Below are 24419 nucleotides of genomic sequence, written 5' to 3'. Positions count from 1 at the left end.
CTCAATGCTTGAATGCATCATTTTATTATCATTCATTTTTGGCTCATTCTCACTAATTACTGAAAGATTAATGACCCAGATACATTTACCTCAGGATATCGACTCTGCATCAGTGATCCCAGCGTTTCTGATGTATTTACACTTAATTATGCATGAAAGTTTCAATATTGCATCAAGACAGTCCACCCTAAAATGAACTGACATGTTTAGGCCTTACATAATGTGTATTTTATTGGCCATTACTCATATTTAAGCTTATATCTGCCCATTCAGATATGATATCTTTGTTGCCTGAACAGTTTTTATTTAGAAATTTAAAACATCCAATGTAACCTAAAATAACAGCAATTGAAGTGTACAAACATTGTCAAAATGGTAGCAAAAGCTAGAGATAACAATGTAAACCACTTTCTCCACAATTTACATCACTTTATTACAACTATTTTCATCTTTTGTAGCAAATATTTATTGAGCAAGAGAAATCCCAACTTAGGAACCAAAACTCAACAGAGCGCATCAAACATGTCGGTAAAGAGGAGTGTGAGGCGATAGCTACCGCTAACACATGTGCCACTAAGTGCTGTGTAATGTGCAGCTAAGAATCCAAACAGGAAAACATGGAGGCATGAAGCTCTAAAGTTTGAGCAATAGATTTGACAGAATAAAAATGTATCTGGTCTCAAATAAAAAAAATTAAAAAAGAATCAGAGCATCAACAATGAAGACTGGTTTAAATCTGAATACATTTAAAGGAGAAAATATACATTGTAAGCTACAAAGAACATCATGAGGTTTAATGAAGCAGTTCAGTTAATGAATATTTCTACGAACACCATTCAAGTCAATCAGAAACATAAGCTGATGTTTAAAAGCAGAAGAAATGTTACAGTTCAGCATTTTCCAGTTTCAGTGAAATGACATAAGTAAAAAAAAAAAGGCACAAATGCAATCCAGGTTTTCTCTACTTTCACAAAGCAATACATCTTTTTCCTTTTGTGTGAAAAACACCCATAAAGTGTCAACGGCAAATCAACAGCAGCAAAACTACCAACAGCGCAGCTCGCAAGGCGCAGCCAGCTCCTTCGGTCGCCGTTGCTCCACTGAGGTCGCTCTGTATAGATCAGTGTAAGTGCATCAATGTGAAGGCACAAAGTGCTTCCTCCTCCAGCCTTGAAGCTCTCAGAGCTCCCAGCCTCCTCTCACTCTGTCCCGTGGCCCAGCTGTGTGGTGACCAGCATGTGATAGACTCCCTTCTTTGCCAGCAGCTGCTGGTGCGTCCCCTGTTCCACCACCACGCCTCCCTGGAAGACGGCGATGCGGTCGGCGTTCCGGATCGTGGAGAGACGGTGCGCCACAATGATGCATGTTCTGCCTTTGCTGGCCTGGTCCAGGGCGTCTTGCACCACCTGCAACAAAATAATGAATGAATGAGCCGATTTTGAATCCACGGCTTCTTTTACATTTTTTCCCCATAGAAGGTACACCTGGCTTGGTGTTTTCAAGTTTTGGTGAACTGATAGAGGTAAGGTAATTTTATTTATATAGTACAATTTCAGCAGCAAGGCAATTCAAAGTACTTCACATGAAGAAAAGCCAAACAAAATAAACCAAAGGAAAGAAAAAGAATCAAATATTAAACTACATGAATTTCTGTCATTAACCTAGAGCTGTCTCCGTTTTTCTTTCCCATTGAAAGTACACCTGACTCCTTGCTTCTGTGTTTTTTCCGTTTTCACATGATCTTTCTGGAAAAAAAAACAACGACATTCAGCTGCTGTGTGAACAGTGAACATAGCCTTAGTTCCCGTTTACTTTCGCCAAGTGCTTGCTAAGGAGGGCAGATTTCTGTAACATCAACAACTCAGGGCAATCAATTCAATCTGACGAGATCATGTAAATTTTTCATTCAATAAACAGATTTTGATGCAACATTTTCCTATGGACCTTGAATGGGTCAGGAGTCCACTTCCGCTATACTACTGCACATGTCAGCACAGTGAAAATAAAGGTTAGTCTTATTTTAATATTAAGAAAAAGAAAATTTCCCCCCCAAACCTATGCTCTTTACTGTAGTTATTTGCAGTTCCTGCACTACTTCGTTGTTTATAAGCACAGCAGGGATCATTGTTATTATTAACACACTTTAATATTGTTATATTAGAAATGTGTCCCGTTGAAAGCCAAGAAAGAAAAAAAAAGTTCTTCTGTTCAAAACTCTTTTCTAGCTAAACATCAATCACACTTTCTCCCATCTTCACCATCCTTTTCAAGCGATTGTTTTTGTTTGCCAGGCTGGTTGAAGATCATTTAGTAACCTGATATCCGGTGATGGAACAGAAAGGACAAACCTTCTCGCTCTCTGTGTCCAAAGCGGAGGTGGCTTCGTCGAGGAGCAGCACCTTCGGGTTGCGGAGGATGGCCCTGGCGATGGCCACTCGCTGCTTCTGACCGCCGGACAGCTGAGTCCCCTTATCGCCCGCCTGCGTGTTGTACTTCTGCTCAAGCAGACGGGAACAGAGTGAGCCGCACATCGAGACGTTAATGCAGACAAATTCACGGAAGCAGCTTCCTGTAATCCAGTCTCATGTTCCCAGGAAATGTATGTTGTGGGTGTGAAAGGAAGTTTCCTTCCTGAAGCGCGTTTTGTCCTAATTATTGAAAACAGCTCAGACGGAATTTAAAGCTGAGCGAATAAAAAGTTGACAAATATTCATCTAATAAATCAGAACTTTAAAACCTTCTATATCATGAGAGAGACTTTATCTGAGACCTTTCAAACCTGGTAAAGATTCGTTCTTGATAAAAACAGCTAAAAATTATCTCAGATTTTTGTTGCAGCTTTAAAACCTTTCCTAAATAAAAGTCCATTGTTTCAGGTTGCATCAGACTGCGTTTAGATAAATGAGGCCATCTGGGGGAAAGTTTGTTTCCGTCTTATCTGTAGCTGTAATCCAGCTTCACAATCATCACGGTTCATATCTCTGCCTGCTGATTGTATATTTATAAAAAGTCAATAAATTGGAATGTGTGTTCAGATGAAACTCGTGTGCCGATTTAAAAATGTACCTTTAGAAAATAACAGCCGATAAGCAGGTATTAAAAATCATTTTATGAGACTGCTGCAATATTCTAGTCATATTTTTTAGCTGTAGGTGGAAAAGAATCACAATGAACAGAAATAAAGGATTGAAAATATCTGTCTGTTATTAATTAACCAACATAATGTGTTTCACTTAGTTGAGCAACTAAAATAAATGAACTTTTCAATAATATTCCAGTTTGTACAATATGACTATGTATTTACTGTAGTGAGTAGAAATTTCTGCAATATCTGTCAAATAAACATTAAATCAGAGTAATTGTTTGCTTATTATTATTCTTAAAGTCTGCTATTTTGTAACGATATGCCATTAAGAATATTTTTCTTCGTTTATTAAATGAAACATTTTTGAATATTTCAATCTTTTAAAAAGATTTATTTGCCATTACCATACATTTGGCAACATATGTTTGTTGTTCTTTGACAAGAATATTTAACACCTGTTGAATCAGTAACACCACACATATCCAGTGACTTATGTTCATGTAGCGTCAGAGGAGCATCACATTTCTTATCGAGTTATTTTAACCCCAACCTGAACCCAGAGGAGACGGGCAGAGGGATAAATCTGGGACAAGTTGATCTAAAATGAGCTGAATAAACGCGTTTACCTGAGGCAGTTCTTCTATGAAGTTATGAATGTTGGCGGCTTTGGCAGCTGCCTCTATCTCCTCCATGGTCACTTTGCGGGTGTTGTCTCCATAGGAGATGTTTTCTGCCAGCGTGCAGTCGAACAGCACCGGCTCCTGGGACACGATGCCGATCTGAGATCTGAGCCAGTGGATGTTCAGCTGTTTGACGTCGACGTTGTCCATCACCTGGAGAGAGAAGCAAAAAGTGAAGAGACTTTAATGTTGAATGTAGCAGAAGAGAAGTCGAAAATACCCACGAGTAAATCTACTTAAGTACAGTAACAAAGCACTTATATTTCATTGCATCCCACTGTCTGTAAGCCATATATTGATGAATTTGTTCATTGCTTGTGATCTCAGATTGATAGACCAATTTGTTTTGTATTAAGGGGCATCATAGTTATTTTGTCAGCTTTAGAAGAAAGTTCTTCCATTTCAACTTTCATCTGTGATCTATTAAATTGATAGTTGTGGTTAAAATGTATGTTGTTAATGATTATCTTCACTTTTCTACAATGTTAGGCTACTTATGAGTCATTAAAAAAATTTAATCTGCCAAGTTTTGAATGTTTACAGAAAACATTTTCTCTCTTAGCTTTAGAAAAGGGTAATTACAGTTCCTAATAATTTACTAAAAAAGGGTAAGGTTGTAACATAAAAAAAACAAACTTTTATACTATTATATTAAATCTTTTTTTTTTTTGGCTAATAATAATAATAATAATAAAAATAGCAGTAGGTGTTAACAGCAGCAGATAAAAGTAAACGCTCCCTCTCTGAACTCCATAAATTGTTTTCTCTTGTTTTATAGATTAAAGTTCGCCTGCTAAATTTACCCTGTAATCTCTCAATGAGCCATAAACACAGAGTGTAGCTAAACATTAACCATCAGCAGGAGGAGTCGGCCGGTCGCAGAGCGGAGGCGTGTGTCTGGTTCTCACCACTCGGCCCTCTCTGGGGTCGTAGAACCTCTCCAGCAGCTGGATGGTGGTGCTCTTCCCACAGCCGCTGCTCCCCACCAGGGCCAGGGTTTCTCCCTTCTTCACGCTCAGATTCAGGCCTCGCAGGATTGGGATGTCAGGCCGCGACGGGTAGTTAAACTTCACATCCTTAAAGCTCACGTTACCATCAAACATGTCCTGGGGTCAGAGACAGAGGAGGTGTTGCGTGACAATGGGTTTGCCTAGAGACCTGCATAGTGGGTGTGTGTGGCTTGGAGTCGTACCGGTGTGTCTCCCTTCTCAGACAGATTGTCGATCTCAGGCTCTTTGCTCAGCAGCATCAGCAGGTGGGAAGCAGACATTTTGGCCTTGGCATAGTTTGGAGCAAAGGAGTTGGCCTCGCCGACGGCCATGGCTCCGAACAGAACCGCAGAAATCACACTGACACAGACCAGCAAAACACACGTCAGAGTGGCAAAATATTTACGAAACTGATTTAAATGAGGTCATTAAAACTGATTAAAACTAGCTGAATTAGACAAACGAAAAGTCACAACAAATTAGAACTAAACTACAGTGAAAAACTCTAAATCTAAGAGTCTTGAAAATGGATTTTCACAGATCGGGTCTTACTGAGCGAGGGCAGAATGCAACTGAATCAGATTTGTAGGACACTTAGTAACACAGTTTGGCAATACAGCCGTTTATTCAAAACATTAATTTCTAATTTAATGTCCTTGTGAGATGTCCTTTCCTTATGATGTCATCCCATTGGTGAAACACCCATACAACATGATGCAGTCTGACTTTTTATCATTTCTTTTAGTCATGCTTAATCAGCAAGTCAGAACTAAATCATATTGTTTTACACAGTGATTTCACGGTACATGTTTTCTGTCTAGTTTCCTAGAAAGGCTGTTTTGGTTTTTATAATCACCATGGTTTGCCTTAGAGGCTCCGGCAGGAGAGGAGTTAATATTTATAGTTTTATGTGGCCGTACAGTTCAGTGAACTTCAGACTCTCTCGTTAGATAACAGGCACAATACAAATGGAGGCCATAAGTCTTTCCAGCAGTAAACTGATCCATAACTGTATGATCCCAACACGTGTTTGTATGTGTAGTGAATCACCACGAGAACAAGTGTAATGATTAACACCATAAAAAGAGTCCTCCACTTTGTCTAGATGTTCTCAACTGAGGAACGTTTTTCTGATCCTAAGCCGACTGATGAGGAGAAAGGATGGTGCTCACAGGAATACTCCCTCCACATCCATCCTTCCTGCTATGATGAGCCAGGCTCCGAATCGGAAACAGGCCGCGTAGGCGAAGTAGATCATCGCCTGGGAGAAGGAGAAGGTGAAGCCGTACACATGGGCCTTTTTCTTAGAGTTCCTGTGCAGAAATGATGGGAAAGTCAAGTTCCTGATGAGAAATGTTCAGCTTTAATTATATCTGATTAAATATCTGGACTTACTTATAAGGAACTACAAGATTTTCCTGATACAAAGCCTCAAATTTTGGTTCTCTTGTGAGAGAGGCAACAGTACGGATGTTCTCTATTGCCTCCGTGGCGATCTGTGGATGACGAGCATTAAAAAAAAAAACATCAGTCTGATCACAGAGTCTGCAGCAACTTTTACAGAAGGTAAGTCCCAACCTTTCCAGCCTTCTCCAGCTCCTTTTTGTCTTCGGCTGCATGTCCAGTGAGCATTTTCATCTGAATGGCCCCGGCCAGCGCGATGACGGGCACCACGGCCAGAACCAGCAGCGTCAGCTCCCAGCCGTACACAAATGCCAGAATCAGACCGGTGCCGAGGTTGGCGATGTTCTGGGCGAACGTCGCCAGGCGTACTCCCGACGCCTGAGGAATGAGAAAAAAATAAGGAAAGAAGATCAGAGATATTAGCTGCTGGATCACAGATACAAACGAGTTTGAGAAAGCTGCGACTCACCCCCTGCACTTGGGCTGCGTCCGTCGCCAGTCTGGTGGTGAGCGCCCCGACGCTGTTTTTGTGGCTGTCAAACCACCCGAGGTCCTGCAGCACAACAATGACACGACTGAAACAAGACCTGTCACATCAACAACCTTGACGGGACAATAAATTGTCCCAGAGGTTATTTTAATAAACGATAATATTGATGTTTGGGGAACATTTAAGAAACATCATGTAAAGGCAAAATAATGTAAGAAAACATGATCAAAGATGAACAAACTTTAAATTCAAATGAGCATTGAACAGTGAATATCCAAAATAAATAAACAGAACAGAAACAACAAATGAAATGAAATATGAACAAAATTGTCCATAAAAAAACTGCTAGTTGAGACGACAGCACCAGAATGAAGCCTTTCGATATCCAGTTTTTAGTAGAAAGAGAAAAAAAAACGATAAATCATGCAACTGAAAATTACTGAGCTCATTATATTATATATATATATATATTGTATAAATGTATTTTTTTAAACCCTGACAAATGCACAAAAATTACATTAAATCTTGTTTAATGTTTCACTTGTAATACAAGCTAAAATAGCTGACAGCAATCGGCTTCAATAGTAAAAATAGGATGCTATGGCGTTAAAAACTTTCCATACGGATGGTCTATAGTTTGGAAATATGCATGTTTAATGATTCACAAATAATAAAAAAAAGAAGACTTGTAAGGCCACCATTACTACCATTCTAGATTCACAAGACTGACTGATTTAGCTCAAATTTACAGAAGAAGTACATGGCAACAACATCAATGTTTCATTCGGCTTGTGCGTGCACACACCTGTCTCATCATGGACTTGAAGGCACCAAGCCTCAGCTTCAAGGTGAGAATTTCTCCAGATTTTCCAAAACAGAATCCCTGGAAAGAAAAACATGATCAGATGTCAGAGGTCATGCCAGATGCATTAATTAGTCACCAGTCGCTCTGCGATCTTTATTTAGTGTAGGAAGGTGACAACATGCAGGATCTGTGGAGTAATATAACACTGTAACATGAAGCTGTGCGACATCCTGGTCGGGGTTTGGGTGACATCTGTTCTGGACGTGCAACATCGTGGATTTTGTTTACAGAGCGGATAGAGTGGCTGACTGAATCTCTGTGTTACACGTTAATGCAGTCGTTCAAATGAACAATCATTACGAAAAAAAAAAATCATACAGCATAGTAGCTGGTATCAACACTCAGTTGTTTTATTTTTTTTACTGAAGCATCTTTTAGCCTTGATATTGAAACAAGTGGAATATTTTTTTATCTTAAATGATTTAATTTGATTGGATTTCCGTTATAGTTTCTGTACAGCAATTTTGCATGCTCTTTTCTTGTTCCTCATATTCACATTTGAATTGTGAGGAACAATTGTTCATATTAATACAGCTTTACTGCTGGCTCCAATGTGAACAAAGAAGGTCTGCGATCCAGATTAAGCCAGACTGACATTGTGCTTGTGTCCAGTGAGAACAGAAGCCAATGAGCGTGTTCCTACCTGTAGAAACATGGTGAAAAAGCAAACTATTCCGATAGTGACAAACATGAGGGAGAAGAAGTCTGATCTTTCCCTGATAACTTCTGGATTCGGCTCTGCAAACACCTAGGAGGAAATAAAAACAGTAAATTCGCCACAAAGTTTCCAGATGACATATGTATGAAAATAAAAACTTGTTACAGCACCGGCAGCGACTTACAGTGATAATCTTGGAGAAGAGGACGGCAAACACGGGCTGTATGGCTCCGTTTATCGTGGCACAAATCAACCCCACCAGAATATAAGGCCACTCAGAAGCGTTGAGGCGCAGAACCCTAAAGAACGACACCATGGGGACGTCCTCCTCCTGCAGAAGAAAATGTTAAAGTTTGAGGTTTGATGTCTGGTACATAAGAATCAGAGCTGAAGTTTATTAATCGAATGTCTTATTCTTCCTCTGCAGAAATGCAAACACAAAGCTCACTTCTTCTGCTTTGTCCTCATCATTCTTTCCCTTTCCTTTTCCCTTTCCCTTCCCCTTTTCTTTTTCTCCTTTCTCTCCAGCTGAAGCGGCGAACGAGGATCCTCTTGTAGACTTCCTCCTCAGCAGCGTGGACTCCTTCATGGGGTCTTTCACGGGACTTTTCTCGCCTGGTGACAGCTCGCCCTCATCCTCCCAGTCCTCTGCTTTCTGAAAGGTCTGCACAGAGGAACAAAGGAAAAGCCACAATGAACTTCATTTACCACAGAGCGTTTGGAGAAACCGCTTGGTGTTTTCCTGTTACCTGCATGGTGACCAGCGTGTGGTAGACTCCGTGTTTCGCCATCAGGTCGCTGTGAGTGCCCAACTCTACAACTTTACCTTTCTGGAAGCCTGCAATCATGTCGGCGTTCCTGATTGTCGAGAGGCGGTGAGCTACAATTAGAGTCGTACGACCCAGACGGACCTGTGCAACCAACGAGATGGCAGTTCATTGAAAAACAAACGTGCAAATAAGGTGCTCAAATCAAAGGTCCTTTCAGCAGTCATTTCGATTACATTACAGAAGCTGTACCTTATCAAGCGCAGCCTGAACAATGGTCTCGCTCTCGGCGTCCAGCGCAGATGTGGCTTCGTCCAGCAGAAGGATTTTGGGGTTGCGGACCAAAGCTCGAGCAATCGCAATCCTCTGCTTCTGTCCTCCGCTCATCTGAGTCCCTCGGTCACCGACCAGGGTCTCAAACTTCTGCTCAAAAACATAAAATCTCCACATTAGCAAAATATACGCAGAAGTAACTTAGTAATCTGTAGTTGAAATGGCAGCAAAGTTCAGAGTTTACATCGGGAAGGTTCATGATGAAGTCATAAGCGTTGGCTTCCTTGGCAGCTTGTTCGATCTCCATCTGCGTCACGTCAGGCCGGCCGTAGCGGATGTTCTCGGTGATGGTGGTGGCGAACAGGATGGGTTCCTGGCTCACCACGCCGATCATTTCCCTCAGGTAGCTCACGTTAAGAGAGCGGATGTCGTGACCATCGATGGATACCTGCAACAACCACAAACAGAAGACAAGATACAAGTTTGATCTACTCACCGACTACATTTTTTTGAGTAATATTATTCTTTTGATCCATTACTTTTCACTGAGTAGAGGAAAAAAAAATGTTTTAACTGAATATGTACAAACAAACGGCTACACTACTGATGTTAAGGAGAAAATTCTGGTACAAACTTCCTTGTCCTAGTTTTATTTTCTATCTGCTGAGCATACAGACTACATTAGAGGAAACCTTATGGAAAGACCACTGTTACATGAAGCATCCAGCACATTAAACATATCATGTGAATTTTACAGAAAACAACAATATGGCTGAATCATTTTAGAAGGAATAGGAATAAATGCAGCATTTCTGTTTAAAATCAAAGCCATTCGATTTTACTTTACCCTTATAGATTTTTGCTGACGTATATCAGCAAAAATGCAACTCCAAAAAATGGGGTAAATGGTTCCAATTGGTTACAAGCTTCCTCTAAACTTGTACTATTTTTAAAGTAACTTTATTTCCAAATGATTTTACATGGAACTTAGTTTACAATTACCTAACAAAACCTTTAGAAACATGACTTACAAATCCTTCCTGCGGGTCGTAGAACCTCTGCAGCAGCTGGATTGTTGTGCTTTTACCACATCCACTGCTGCCCACCAGCGCCATGGTCTGTCCACTGCTCACACTTAAACACATTTCATCTAATATCTGGAAAATGACACTGATGTTAGGTGTGTGATACAGTTTGAAATTGCAATTTTTTAAAGAAAAAAATAAACATATCGAGATTAAGAATATAGTTTACAGGCGTGTGTTGGGCTTTTAAATTATTGTCAAAGGTTATGAACCGACCTTGACATCAGGCCTGGAGGGGTAGTTGAAGTGGATATCTTTGAACTCTATGTTTCCTTTGATGAAGTCCGGCTTAAAACCTGTCTGTGAATAGCTGTCGATGGTTGGGTTCTGTGGAGAAAACAGCGCGTAAAGGTTTGTAGTTTGTCCAAGCCGGGATAAAAAAAAAAAATTCCTATAATAACCTCAAACAAACAATAGGAGGAAGGCCGTTTGCCTTCCAGGTTTGGGGGAGCATGTTTAACTCGACCAAATGTTTATTTCCACAGTTCTTTTGTTTTGACTTCTTTTCTTGGTGCAGTAAGACTCAAACACATGCAAAGATTATTCTCTGCCCTGCTTTGCAGCCGTTAAATGTTCAGCCTGAGCTTTCATCAACCCCTGTTCTTCCAGAGCTTGAGACATTTAGTTTGTTTTTTTGTTTCATGTTTTCTAAATGTCCAACATAAATCTCAATACACTTTTTTCCACTTATTTCTAGCCCAGTACCATTCTGGTGCTCACTCTTTTAAAAATTAATTTGAGAAGTTAAAAAGATAGAGCTGGCTACGTTTTTATTATTATTATTATTATTATTATTATTTTAAAAGTGCTGCATGTGTTGGTAAACTGCAAATGTTTTATTGAAGGTTCACCTTTGTGATTACACAGTAAAACTTATCTATAAGTCACCTTTGTACCTGGCAAGAGGAAGTGATATATAAAACCACAACATAATATTCCAGACTTGCATCAACATGCAAACACTTATTGGTCAGAGATTTAGAGCATGAACGCATCACACACACACACACACACCAAGATCACAAATAACTATCTAAACAAGCTACTTATTTTACATAAACATGTATGAAAACTCCTTTTATTCAAAAATTAAGGTTTAAAATGCAAACTACTAATCCTCCAGTGGATGTGAATTTACTGAGTTGAGGTAGATTTACAGTAAACCAAGCCACAGCTGTGCCGAATGACCTGCAGTTCCTCCTGTGGAGCAGCAGGTACTCCAATTAGAGAAAAATCCTTCACATCATTACAGTTTGGCCGGTCGGCTGCTTCAAAGCTGCTCCGCAGAGTGCCAAAGTCCAGCACAGCACGTTCAGTGATAAAATCTGACAACTGTCCCACAGGAGAAAAATAAAAGTGTTCTTTGGGTCATATCCGTTTCGTTACTCACATGATCGATGATGCTGTACACCTTATAGGCGGCTCCGCGGGCGCTGGCAAACGTCTGGATGTTGGGAGAAGTCTGACCAATCGCAAACACTCCAATAATCACAACAAAGAACACCTAATGAAAGGTAATGTTGGTATTAGCTGCAGCAAAAGCTTCTTTAATCCGTAAAAGAGCAAATTAAATGATACAAAGCGTGTTTACGTACAGTAAGCACAGATCCGATGGTGTACTCATTTTTTATGATGAGGGTACTGCCGTACCAAAAGGCCAGAGCGTAAGACAGGTAGATCATCAGGAAGGTGAATCCCATAGCGATGTTAGCAGAGATCGCCTTTCTTATCCCCATCGACTTGGCATCCTCCAGGTTCTTGAGATATCTGGGATACGGCAGACGCGCCCAGAGCCGGGCACGGAAAGCAACAAAAACGCACGAGTGAAATTAGATTGCAATGAAACAGAACCGCAGCAAATGCAGCATTTGTGTCTGCACAAAAGGGTTTTATCCATTTACAGCCTTTCCCTGCTGACACTATAATCTTTTTACCACATAACATTCATATACAGATGTTTTACTTTGTTCAACAACAACAACAAATAAAATACTTCAGTTCTCTCCAAAAAAAATGCTTTTAGATCAAACTGGAGCTGATATTTAGCTTCAACACGCACACACACACACCTCGCAATCTCCTTCTTCTGTCCGCTGAAGGCAAACACTGTCCTGATGGCGGAGAGCACTTCCTCCGCCACAGCGCCGGCTTTGGCGTACGCACTCTGCTCTTTGGTCGTGAAGTTCGCCAGCAGCTGTTCAAGCAGGGAAAGAAGCGAGATGAGAACAAGAATACCAGAAAGAAATACAGATTTTTTTATTTTTAGATTAAGTAGAACAGCGTTTCACAACCTTATGTTTAAACTAGCAAAAACACTTCTCTCATTTTAACGGAGGAACTTGAAGCTGTGAATCAGAGGCTAGCTTCAATATTGTCTTTTTCACCTGAAGTAGTTGTAACCCGATGCTAGAGCAGCCTTACACGAGTTTATGTCTTCAATTGTTGTTTGTGTATTCAAGTCTAAATACACATACAGGAAAACGCCAGGTCAAAAATAATTATTTTACATGATGCCAAGTCTATTATTATATTTTTTCCTTTTGATGACCAAACAACCAAATATTATATTATTTTAACTTTTAATCCATGCTTACAGCCTAAGGGAAAACAGAATGTGATGCTTTTGCTGAGATTTTTTTCCTAAATTTGCCTGTCAATAGAAAAAAATAGGATCACTGTATCCCAAATAAAATGACCTAAGAAATAAAATCCCAACTTAGAGAACTTACATTACCGTACCTTACTGAAAAGTGCAGCTGAGATGCCCAGAAGCGGACTCACAGCCAGGATGACGAGGGTGAGTTTCCAGCCTTTGGTGAAACCGATGATGAAAGCTGCGATGAAGCTGCTGAAACTTTGAATCAACATCCCCACCTTGTCACCAATGCCCTCTTGGATCTTGTAGACGTCACTGCAAATTTGGACAAAAACCACAGAGTTCACCAGAGTAATGTAGCATTCCCTCTTCACAGATTCTCCACACTGCCTATATGGGACGGACGTGAAGAAGCGTGTGTGATTTCTCTGCTACCCACTCTGTGAGGCGTGTGTTGAGCTCTCCTGTCTCGTTGACGTCGAACCAGCCGATGTCCTGCTGCATGATTCTGTGGAAGAACAGCTTGCGGATGCGTTTCACCTGCCGTCCGGCCGCCAGCGTCCAGAGGGACACCTGCAGGTAGGCGGCAACCAGCACCACGGCTCCCAAGATGGAGTAGTAGATGGCAAAGCTGGGAGAGCGGACACACAAAGCCTGACTTAGAACTGGATTTGAACACGATTCCTCGCAGTCGAGTTGATTATATAAAATCTTACGTCGTCATTTCCTCCTCTAACTTGGTGGCCATTTCTGGTGGGAGTGGGGAATCTGAAAACAGAAATTGTATATTATTAGCGTTGCCTCTGTAATGTTCTCAATTGGCTAAAAGAAAATCTTTGAATAAAAAAAAGGAGAGATTTAAACAAATTTCACAAAATAAAAAGTTAGGTTTTTTTAAAGTATACAGAAGGAGGTAAAAAAGCTAATTCTGCTTTGTTCAAGTTTTGGCTGATGATATTTGTTGTGGCGACTAACTGCTCTTAGCAACAGAAGCCAAAACTAATGAATTTCTCTTCATTTTATTAGTTAAACCTCAAAAAGGAACATATTCCCTGATTTGTACTTTACAGAAATATGACCCATTAAAAAGGTTAACAACAGAATTTGTCACTTGCACCTCCCCCCTGGTCTTGACCGAGATGCTATAGTGCAGAAATCAGCAACAATGTAATCCAAAGAATAATTTTTTTGCTCAGTGCAGATAGGAATTTAACAATGAATATTAAAACAGATAAGAAACTAAAACGGATAAAAACAATAGGTTGATTTCCTTGGTCAAATTTGCAAAAATAAACTGCAACAAATCTGTCAAGTGGTTCAGAAAGTGCAATTAGATAAAGTCAATGTGAAATAAATAAAGCAAAGTATAGAATTAGACTGAATAGAGCTGTTTTTTATGAACCACAATGCCATAGTTATCAACCTAAAATCATTTCTCAATAAAGATATTGGCCTCTGCCATGAATAGGTCTGTCACAGTAACAAGTTTTACTGAGAAATAAATTGTCCTGGAAGTTATTGCTATAAACGATAACATTGTTGCTTTGAGACCATTTTCAAATATTATTATGGCAGTAGTACAGCAATGCAATAACAAATTCTCAAAGATCAATAAAATGTAAATGCTAATGAGCATTTAACACCAGCAACAACAAATAAAATGAATTATGGAGTTTCTGTAAACAAAATTGTGATAAAAAAAGTGGCTAATTGAGCCACTTTTTTGCAATAAAACATGCACATGAAAATGATCAAGTTTGTTTTAATTTATCGTGCGATTAATTGATTTATTGCTTGCTGCGACAGGCCTCACCATGAACATACTCACCGATGGAGGCGTTTATGGTCATGTTGGGTACGGCGCTGTTAACCAGACTGTCTGTCATGTCTCCGAAGACGATGCACATGAGAGGGAGCACGACCCCATTGGCCACGGCCATCACAGTCCCAATGAAGATCATCAGGACGTCCCATTTGTCTGAAAACCTGAACTGCACAAGAAATAGAGACATCAGAGAGGTCCTGTAGGGGAGGGGGAGAGGGGGGGCGTTATCCGAAAACAGCAGGAGACCGGCAGAGTGAAGCCGAACAACAGGAGGATGTAATGCACTCCCATCCGATCTCCAGCTTCCCCTCGTACTGTACTTTTCACACACTGTCCTGTTATGCTTGTAAGAGCACACCATGCATGCAGTCTCGGCTTTAACACCAGTTTTCATGTCTTTCATTTCATTCTCACCTCAGAAACTGGACCTTTACCGCTTTTCGTTCACGCGCACACTTTTTAATCGACAGAGAATGAAAACTGAATAAGTGGTTTACATATGAAGACACCTTTTCTCACAGGAGGGGATCGGAGGCGCTTACCACAGAGAGTGGGCCGACCATGGGCTCCTTCGGCTTCTTCTCCTTCTTCTTCTTTTTCTTCTTGTCTGTCTTTTCATCATTCTCTTCCTTCTCACTGTAACAGTTCAGCACAAAAGATGTTATCCAACAAATCAGTTTTTTATGAAATACCGCTTTATTCCTGAAGCATCAAAAATCACCCTGAATAAGGTGGACAATAATTTATAACATTATGGAAAATTATAATTTAACATAAATCCAAGTTTCTGAGCTCTTTATCTGTGTGTGATCGATTAAATACTTTAAAATCCTTCAGATTGAGCAAAGTGTTCTGGAAAACGGATACAAGTAAATTTTCAGAAAACTGTAAAAGGGGATTCTCCAAGGCTTAATATTAGATTCTGGTGTATTTTACATTTTTTTATCGATATCACTGTCAATTTAAAAATAAAGATGACTTTCAACTGTCAAAAAAATATCCTAAAAACAATGTTATGCTACATTTTTCACATGTGATGGCATTATCTATTATGTCCCTCTGTAGTGGTTGTTTAGGTTCTATGTATTAGTTATTAATTGAATCGAACAGGCTATTGTGTAAGGGAAAAACAATATGACAGGTAAACTTTCCTCTTATTTGATTCCATTCCCAACACAGCTGATAATTTGGCAAAAAAATAAATAAAAAAATTCTGAACTTGGCGGATATAAGTCATCTTATTTTGTACATAGAATAATGTATTACATTATAGCTTAATGCGTTTCTGCTTAGTTTACAGTTCGTATAAAAACTGTAACTGATCTAGTCCTCAGCTGGACTTTGTGCCTTGTAGTATTATAGTAACTCTGACTTCTTCTAATTTATGCACTTTGATGTTAATGTAAAATTTTCTGCGAATTGCTCAATTCTTGGACAGGTCTTCATTGAAGAAGAAGAAAAAAAATTAAAACCTTCAGGATAAAGATTAAACAAAATATTATCTTAAATATAAGCGTCCTGATCGTTCTCTAGTATATCTTTAAAAACGTGAGGGGAAAAAAAAACTGCTAATGTAAAATACAAGATACAAAAGAAATCGTCGAGTTATAGGTAGTAAGGTTAAAAGAATTAAATAGAAAGATGTTTTTATTACCCTAAGCTTCCATTTTGAAAATGTTTGCCTTCGGACTTCATTTCCATCTCGCTTTTCTTCCCCATGTTTTGTGTCCTGTCAGAGGAAGAGGAGCCTGTTAGTTTTTCCAAATCTAAACACCGTCCTCATGTGGTATAAACTAACCTAAAAAAAGAAATTCAAAGTGGTTCGGTTCAGCTTGTGTTTATATAAAAAGGACGAATAGCAGGCATTTATTTTAAAACAGAAGAGAAATTGCGTTTTATCCCACAATTTATCCCCGCATGGACCGGTCTATAAATTTAAGGTGGAGAGGAGCAGACCTACCGTGTTTCAGCCGCCTTCCTTCCGCTCTCTTGAGCTTTCTGATTATTTCAATACGAGATGATCACAGTAATGACGTCCCTCCTCCTCTTCCTCCTTCTAGTCCCTCCTCATGTGGCCAAGCAGCTTCTACAAATGAAACAGGTCTCGTCTCTAAATGTTTGCCTTCCTCTCAGCTTTGGCTGTGGCGGGTTTTGGGCTCTTATCAGCCGGACAGCCTCGGAGCTTCATTGATTTATTGCTTAATTATTGATTTGCTCCGTCAACAGCGGACAGGGGCGTGGATCCAAGCTGCACTTGTCCCAGCTTTTTTTTTTTTTTTTTAAAGAACACCTTAAAAGTTTTGAGAATTAATTAACCTCAATGTGTGTAAACTCATACTCCTTAAGGGTGCTGCTAGACTGGTGTGGGCACAAGACCCATCAAAATCCTTATGGAAATACAAATAAATCGATTTTAAATATAATAATTTCACAAAAATGGCACTCTTAAGTTTTACTAATCAAGCATGGTGATAATACAAAAAAGCCATATACTTAAAGTGTACAAAGCAAAAGTTGTTCCACTTTAAGTACACGTCAAATTGTGATTTTCTGCAATTTAAGAAGTACAATTAAAATACATTAAGTAGAAAATTATTTATCATAACACGTTTTAAGTAAAAACAAACAAACTTAACGTCTACTGATGACATTAGTAATATTTATTTTTCACATTTAAGTCTCCCTTTACTACAAAAAAACCCCAGACTTTTTTATTTGCCTAGTTAAAATTATTGTGTGCTTAATTTATTGTTGAGGAGGAAACAAAATTAATCTTTTGGTGGTTTTAGAATTTTAATATTTATATTTTTTAGGCCCACAATTATTTTTGATTTGATGATTTTGGTTCATGTCACAAAACGTTTGGACACCACTGAATTAAAGACAATGAAGGAAATAAATAATATCAGTTTGGAAAGCTTTTTCATTCGTCTACATACAACCTTTGTATGTACAACAACAACAACAACAATCATTTGTAACTCTGGCTTTAGGCTGTTTGGCACATACAGCCAATAAGTATTGATATCATTACGTTGCTACAGTTCTAGGTTAAATAGGTTGTTTTTCCCTTAGTTGGGAGAAAATCATATGCTAATTAAAAGTGTTTTTCTGAAATTTTTAAAATTTATTTTAATGATTTTAATAAATTACATTTTGTTAGTATTTAAAATTAGATTTTTTTTTTACTTATTAATATTATGAATATATCTTTTTAAATTAGCAATTTCCCGGCAACTAGAGTTCTGATATTGTAAAAAATAAAAAAGCCTTAATAATAGTTCTTTTTAACCCTTGTGTTTAGAAATGGGGTCCAACCGACTCCACACATGTAAAACTTGTATCATTTGCCACGGTCCTCTATGTTTGCCTCAGTCCTTGCATGTACAAAGGTTAAACTGCCAATGCCACGCAATTAAATTCCAGAGCGATAAAGATGATCTCAAGGGAACAAGGTAAAAGGGTTTTTTATCTAATTCCGCATCATGCACCATCTTTGTGCAACATTTTATTACCCGTTTTACAGTTTTTTGTAAGATAATATAAAATGGATCCATATATCCTATTTTAAAATTGCAACCAAATCATTGCTATTGCTTTAATTATTGTCTCCATTGGTTTATGACACTAAAATCACCTGTGACTGTAACGTTGTCATGGTGGAGGTCAAAAGTTCAGCTGTCAATCCCCAATCAGTTATCAAAAAAAAAAAATCTCTGCTTCACAAAAAGTATAATCCTCTTTGTCTTAAAAGGTTGTACCTTTATCGCTCCTTAAACTCTGACTCTGTGTGAGTCACAGATAAGAAGCACCATAATGTCAAGCAAATGCTTGACATTATGTTTTTATAAGCTCAGATGAGCAATTTTACATGCAGTAATTAGGCAAAAGGGAGCCACAAAACAAAGGACATTTTATGCTGTAACCTGCATTTGAATCGCACTCTTCTTCACTGACATTCTGCAGTGTGACACAAAGGTCGTCCTGTTCACATCGGGGTCACGTATTCGCCTGTTACCTTTGCTTCCTGTCACGATCTCATGAGAAACTTCCGTTCTGTGGTTTTGTTAGCACTTTGATTCGAGCATGAGCGCGTGGCCCAGCTCTAAAAACGTCAGACGTTTCTGAAACTAAACCCACATACAGAATCTTTACTACAACATAAGAATACAAAATGATGATGGAATGGTTTTATTTCCCTTTTTTTAATGTGTCGTGACAAAAGTTCACTTTGGTGAGAACTCAAACAACTTAGTGTTTTAGTATAATTATTTTGTTATCTCAAACATTGTCTAGTCACATTCCTCCCTCTGCTACCAAAGTTCATGTCTCACCTGCTTCACATGTCACTGATCACCTCCCCAGTTTTTAAAAGCCATTTAGTTTTTATTGCCCATTAGTATTTCTGTGTTTCTATTTTTTTTTATTTTCTTGTTTATTTGTGTTCAGTTTTTTTTGTTGGTTTTTGTTTTGGTTACTCTGTATAAGTATTTCCTCAATTGTTCATTTATGTTTAGATCTGTCTTTGGTTAAATCTGGTATTTTATGTTATTCCTCATTTCTGTTTATTGTTAAAGTTTGTGTTACTCTTTCTCTGCTCTTCTCATGTCATCACTCTTTCTCTCCCTCAGCCTGCCTGTTTGGTCTCCACTCTAAGCTGCATCCTGTTGCTAATCAACCACCTGTTCTCTGTTATCAGTCTCCTCAGTAATAAAGATCCTCATTTTCTGTCACTCACTGCTGATTTCTTTTTGCTTGCTCCGTTTCCTGTCTTGTTACTCCTTCCGTTTCTTTAGTTCCTTGCCAGGATTTTATGTTCCTTTTTTATTACTTTCATTAAGCATTTTATCACCTCGTTGCTGCCTCAACCTGGTTTGAATGTTGGGTCCAATAATCATCAAAAACATGACAATCTTTCATAAGTTTCACACAGTAGCTTGCTATAATTTTGGCCCATTCCTAAAACTGAATCATCTGATGAAGTTAGCGAGGTTAGTCTCACAATTGTTACAGTAGATTTAAAAATATAACAGCTTGTACTTTTTCATTAGGTCCAAAACTTTAAAATGTTCATTTTAATTAATTACATAACGCAATTGAATTTTTTGCTAAACATACAATAAATATACCGGAACCATCGTTTTCACACATTCCTAGTACACCCATAAAGCTGACGCACAAGCGACTTCCACAAACATCCATGTGCAACAAAGCTGCTTCTCTTGGCCATCTGATGGGACACTGGAAAATATTTTTGATGTGTGCAAGTTGTGCTGAAAGGAATTGGCCTCACTGAAGCTATTAAAGTCAAAAATGCTATATGAAAACAAAACATGTTGCAGGAAGCAGATGTACCAAATGCTAATGTCAGAGCCCACTGTCCACATTCCTGTATTTTTATTTCCCAAAACATGTTGCATGAATAATTAAAGGTAACAGAAACACATGAGAACTGAATGGGTGTGATAGCACTTTGCACCAACCTGATGGTTGAATAGCTAAGTAACACAATTAACCTTACACGTCTTTGTTGTTGAGCTCATATGTCCATTTATGTAGCAAACAGGGTTTTTAAGTTTAAAATTTTGTTCATAAATACTTTTCAATAAAATTAATTGATCTATTAAACATTTTAATCGTGTCCCAGCTCTACTTCTTTTAAATAAAATCATGTCTGCTCCTCCTAAGCTATTGTTAGTGAACAACACGTGCCATTTTATGACCCGTGATCACTTCTTTGCTAAAGACAAAATGAATATATCCTAACCTTTAGTGCAGGGATGTCAAACTCAGTTTGGCTCTGGGGCCGGATCCAGACTTTCTGTTCTCAGGTGGGCCGGATCAGTAAAAGAATGTCATCTCCAAATATTTAGCTTTGTTTTTCAGTACTATGCTTTATCATTCAGCCTACATTTGTGGCCTACCCTACATATCATAATTATAGATGACAAGGGATCTTTTCTGAGCACAACACATTTATTCAACAAACAGGGGAAAAAAAATATTTTCATGTTTGGGTATGAATGTGTTAACAACTGGTTTATTTTAACAGTTGATTGAATGTAGTTTTACACCTGAACCAACTCACCACATTAACAAACTCAAGTGGGAGCTATGAACAAAATATTTTCGCCTTAATTGTCATACTGCTTTGAAATAAATAAAAAAAAAGTGCAGTGCATGGGCAATAAGATTAGGCTACGCCAGATCAAACTACTAGGCTGGGCCTACTGAAGCTGAGAACATACTACACAATATCAATTGTCTTTAATATGAAACCAGATGAATCGTATTTTTAATTATCTGCATTCACAAGTGCAAACAAAATCGTGTCATCCCACTTTTTTTCTCTCTCTCAATGCACTCCTGCAGTCTACTTGCTGCTGCTGGCTCCTGAAACTTGGCATCTTTTTGCCTTCACAAGTGCATCGACATTAGGTGTCAAATCCTGAGTAGCAGCACATTTAACAATGCCATTCAAGTGTTTATTTGTTAACTTTGAGCGCTGCTTTGTTTTATTATTATTCATTACCGAAAACACCTGTTCACAAAGATAAGTAGTCCCAAACATGGATAGAACCTTTGCAGCCATGGCTGTTTATTTGGGGTAACCTGGCACGAGATATTGATAAAACGTATCCAATCCCACTGTCCTAAATTTATCCTTCATAGCGGAATCGCATTGCAAGTCAATAAGCTCGAGCTGAATGTCAGCTGGCATATCAGAAGGCTTCGCTGTAAATGGCAAGCGAAAAAAGCCAAATTTGTTCTGAAGTTCACCGAATACCTGAAACCTCTGCTCAAACTCTCGCAGTAAATCTGTTATGTTATCTTTATATTTATCCAAATCATTATTGGGACGGTCCGGTGCCTTCGGACGCACAGCTGTGAGACAAGAGAAATGCGCGGTGTCACCGTTGGATAGCTGCGTCTCCCACAGTGTATTCAAGTGTTGTGTAATATCAACCATGAACGCAAGATCCTGCACCCATTCCTTGCATTTAAGTTCCTTTACTGGGCATCCCTTCTTCTCCATGAACTGTCCAATTTCCCCTCGTAGCTCAAAGAAGCGCTTAAGTACTGCACCTCTGCTTAACCACCGCACGTCAGTGTGGTATAGTAGGCCAGCATGAATGTCATTATCACTGAGAAATGTGTCAAACTGACGGTGATTTAGCGCGCGCGCTCTGATGAAATTGACAGTTTTCACAACCACACTCATAACATGGTCCATTTGCAGTGTTTTACAACATAACGCCTCCTGATGTAAAATACAATGAAATATCCAAAACTCTTGTCCTCCATTTGCAGTCTGTACTTTGTCACGGAATTTTGTGGCAACGCCTGCCTTTCTCCCGACCATTGATGGCGCACCGTCGGTAGCCAGGCTCACGGCACGGGACCAGTCCGCTCCCACCTTGTCCAGCGCTCCAACGAGAGCGCTGAAAATGTCATCTGCTGTTGTGGTGTCATTCATGGGCACCAATTCAAGCAGCTCCTCGGTGATGGTCAGTTTCATCAACACCTCTAATGAATATGGCCAGTTGAGCAATATCTGTGACATCGGTACTCTCATCAATTGCAATTGAAAATGCGATAAATGACTTGATTTTCTCTTTCAGTTGGCTGCTCAAGTCACTTGAGAGTTCTGTCACCCGATCTGCGACAGTGTTCCTTGTTAGACTAATATTGGCAAAAGCAGGTCGCTTTTCAGGGCACACGACTTCTGCAGCCTTAAGCATGCATGTTTTTACAAACTCCCCATCAGAAAATGGCTTGGATGCCTGCACCAGCTCGTTGGCAATAATGTAGCTGGCTCTTACAGCCTCATCAGAAATATCGCGGCTGCGTGTAAAAGTAGACTGCTGTTTCTTCAGACCAGCGACCAATTTGTTTATCTCGTCTTTCCTTATTTGTCCTTTCAAGTGGTCATACTTTTCTTTATGATGAGTCTCATAGTGGCGCCGAATATTAAACTCTTTGAACACTGCAACTTGCTGATTACATACCAAGCACACTGGTTTTGAGTTCACTTCCGTGAATAAATACTTCTCAGTCCATTTTTCCTGGAAAACTCTGCATTCCGTGTCCACTTTTCTTTTTTTTGACAGTGCCATTTTGGGAAGGGTGTGTTGACCGATAACTTGTTTAGTAGTGGTGAATGGTGAAGTAAGATTGCCGGTTTACTTTTACTTGGACGCATCACGTTGCGAATGTTTACATCCTGTGACTAACTCTATCAGTGCCGCATGCTGGACGTGAGCGCTTTTACACATTTACTGCCCTCTAGCGACCGGAGGGAGCATTTGATTTATATTTATTTTAAAAAATCACAACTTTTGATAGAAATGAGCTAGAGACTCAGAAATTTATGCCGGGCCGGATTAAATCATCCAACGGGCCGGGTCCGGCCCGCGGGCCGTATGTTTGACATGCCTGCTTTAGTGTGTTTCGACTCCCAGTGGGCTACTGCATTCGGGCCATTAAAATATCCAGACTTTGTAGTGGTTGTCATATTTTCCGCTAGCCTTCCGGTCCTGCTGCTAACTGTCTTGTCAGCGAAGCACTGTCCATGCTTTAAATACCTGAGTTATTTTTACACTCTTACAGTGGAGCCATTTTTTAAATTGGAAACTTAATATGTGGTTCCAATGTAACTTAGCTGGGTACACAAATATTTAAATTGCTTTATTATTAATACATATTTGTCAATATCCAATGTTGTCTCAACAACAATTTGGCAAATTATCTGATCTGAAGGATCAGATAATTTTTTACTATATCATCAAAAATAAAGAAAGTACGCAACTAAAAATAAACCGTTTGTGTAAAAAAAAACTGGGAAAAGTGAAATGCTGACACTGGAAACAATGTCACAGAAGACCCATTAGGGGGCGCCACACATGTATACAATGCGTTATTTGTAATTCAGCTTCTCACCAGACAGTATGCGAATGAAATAAAGAATTCAGAGGGACATTAAAAAATGAACCCTACGACCAAAAACTGAACATATAAAGTAATTTGGAACATATGTTTGAAGATTTGTCAGATTTATATTCCAACAGATTAAGTGTTGTAATTTGGGTTGAAAAGTCCCGGGACAAAATATATAAACCAACACAAAAATATAACACAGCAGCTAAACTCTCACAACTACGAGTACAGTAGGAGACAGATCTTACAGCTGCTTCTGTAACCAAAACTGACATCAGATGATCTGACAGGAAGTAATTTGCTGCACTTGAAAATCTCTCTCAACTTTTATTCCCTAATAAATTCTTTGGACATCATAATTAAATATCTAATGCTAACTAATCTTATCAGATCTCACCTTTGGTCACCGTGTTTCAATTTGTACCATAAAATAAATGTTTATAATTCTGGATTCTGTCAAATGTCACCTTTTACCTTTTAATGGCAATCAAAACATATGTATTTGTTTTGAAGAGAAAGAAAGAAGACATATCCACTCATTCGAAAAAGAAGCTTCTTGTCATATAAAATCAATAATATTGCATAAAAATAAATGAGTTAATAATTTCTGCCCTTTATCCACTGGGTAAAGAAAGGTTTGGATAATCAACAAATAGGTAGACACAGTAAAACAAACAAACAAACAAATAAAAAAAAAAAAACCCAAAGATAGAACCATGATTTATTTTTCTAAAATGTTTCTTACCATTGGGGTAAAGGACTCTC

At 38.9% G+C, this 24419-nt stretch overlaps 1 protein-coding gene across 1 annotated transcript; it reads right to left on the bottom strand.

Annotated features, from left to right (window-relative positions):
• Position 1: 1 nt before the first annotated feature.
• abcb4 (ATP-binding cassette, sub-family B (MDR/TAP), member 4) lies at positions 2–16958 on the bottom strand. The gene is made up of 28 exons (XM_008431655.3): positions 16678–16958; positions 16372–16446; positions 15260–15353; positions 14721–14883; positions 13609–13660; positions 13332–13523; positions 13036–13207; positions 12366–12490; positions 11892–12063; positions 11687–11800; positions 10513–10623; positions 10243–10368; positions 9456–9659; positions 9191–9361; positions 8921–9082; positions 8620–8835; positions 8356–8502; positions 8157–8261; positions 7454–7531; positions 6628–6711; positions 6333–6536; positions 6150–6250; positions 5927–6067; positions 4958–5114; positions 4674–4871; positions 3712–3918; positions 2349–2495; positions 2–1406 (listed from the first exon to the last, which is right to left on the bottom strand). Exons 2-28 carry the CDS (start codon positions 16434–16436, stop codon positions 1200–1202), a joined length of 3915 nt encoding a protein of 1304 aa, XP_008429877.1. The 5' UTR covers positions 16437–16446; positions 16678–16958; the 3' UTR covers positions 2–1199.
• Positions 16959–24419: the final 7461 nt, after the last annotated feature.

This window comes from Poecilia reticulata, chromosome 16, assembly GCF_904066995.2.
Source record: "Poecilia reticulata chromosome 16, P_reticulata-male-v2, whole genome shotgun sequence".
Classification (NCBI taxonomy): Eukaryota; Metazoa; Chordata; class Actinopteri; order Cyprinodontiformes; family Poeciliidae; genus Poecilia; species Poecilia reticulata.
Note: the sequence above shows the minus strand (reverse complement) of the source record. Positions and strands in the feature narration are given on the sequence as shown.

What these genes read in the sequence shown, in the direction of transcription:
- abcb4 (XM_008431655.3), bottom strand. Translation starts at nt 16,436, where the DNA reads ATGGGGAAGAAAAGCGAGATGGAAATGAAGTCCGAAGGCAAACATTTT. An exon ending in ACACGCTGGTCACCATGCAG is followed by an intron (nt 8,836 to 8,920) that starts GTAACAGGAAAA and finishes TCCTCTGTGCAG; the next exon opens with ACCTTTCAGAAAGCAGAGGA. An exon ending in GATGTGGAGGGAGTATTCCT is followed by an intron (nt 5,115 to 5,926) that starts GTGAGCACCATC and finishes GGTCTGTGTCAG; the next exon opens with TGTGATTTCTGCGGTTCTGT.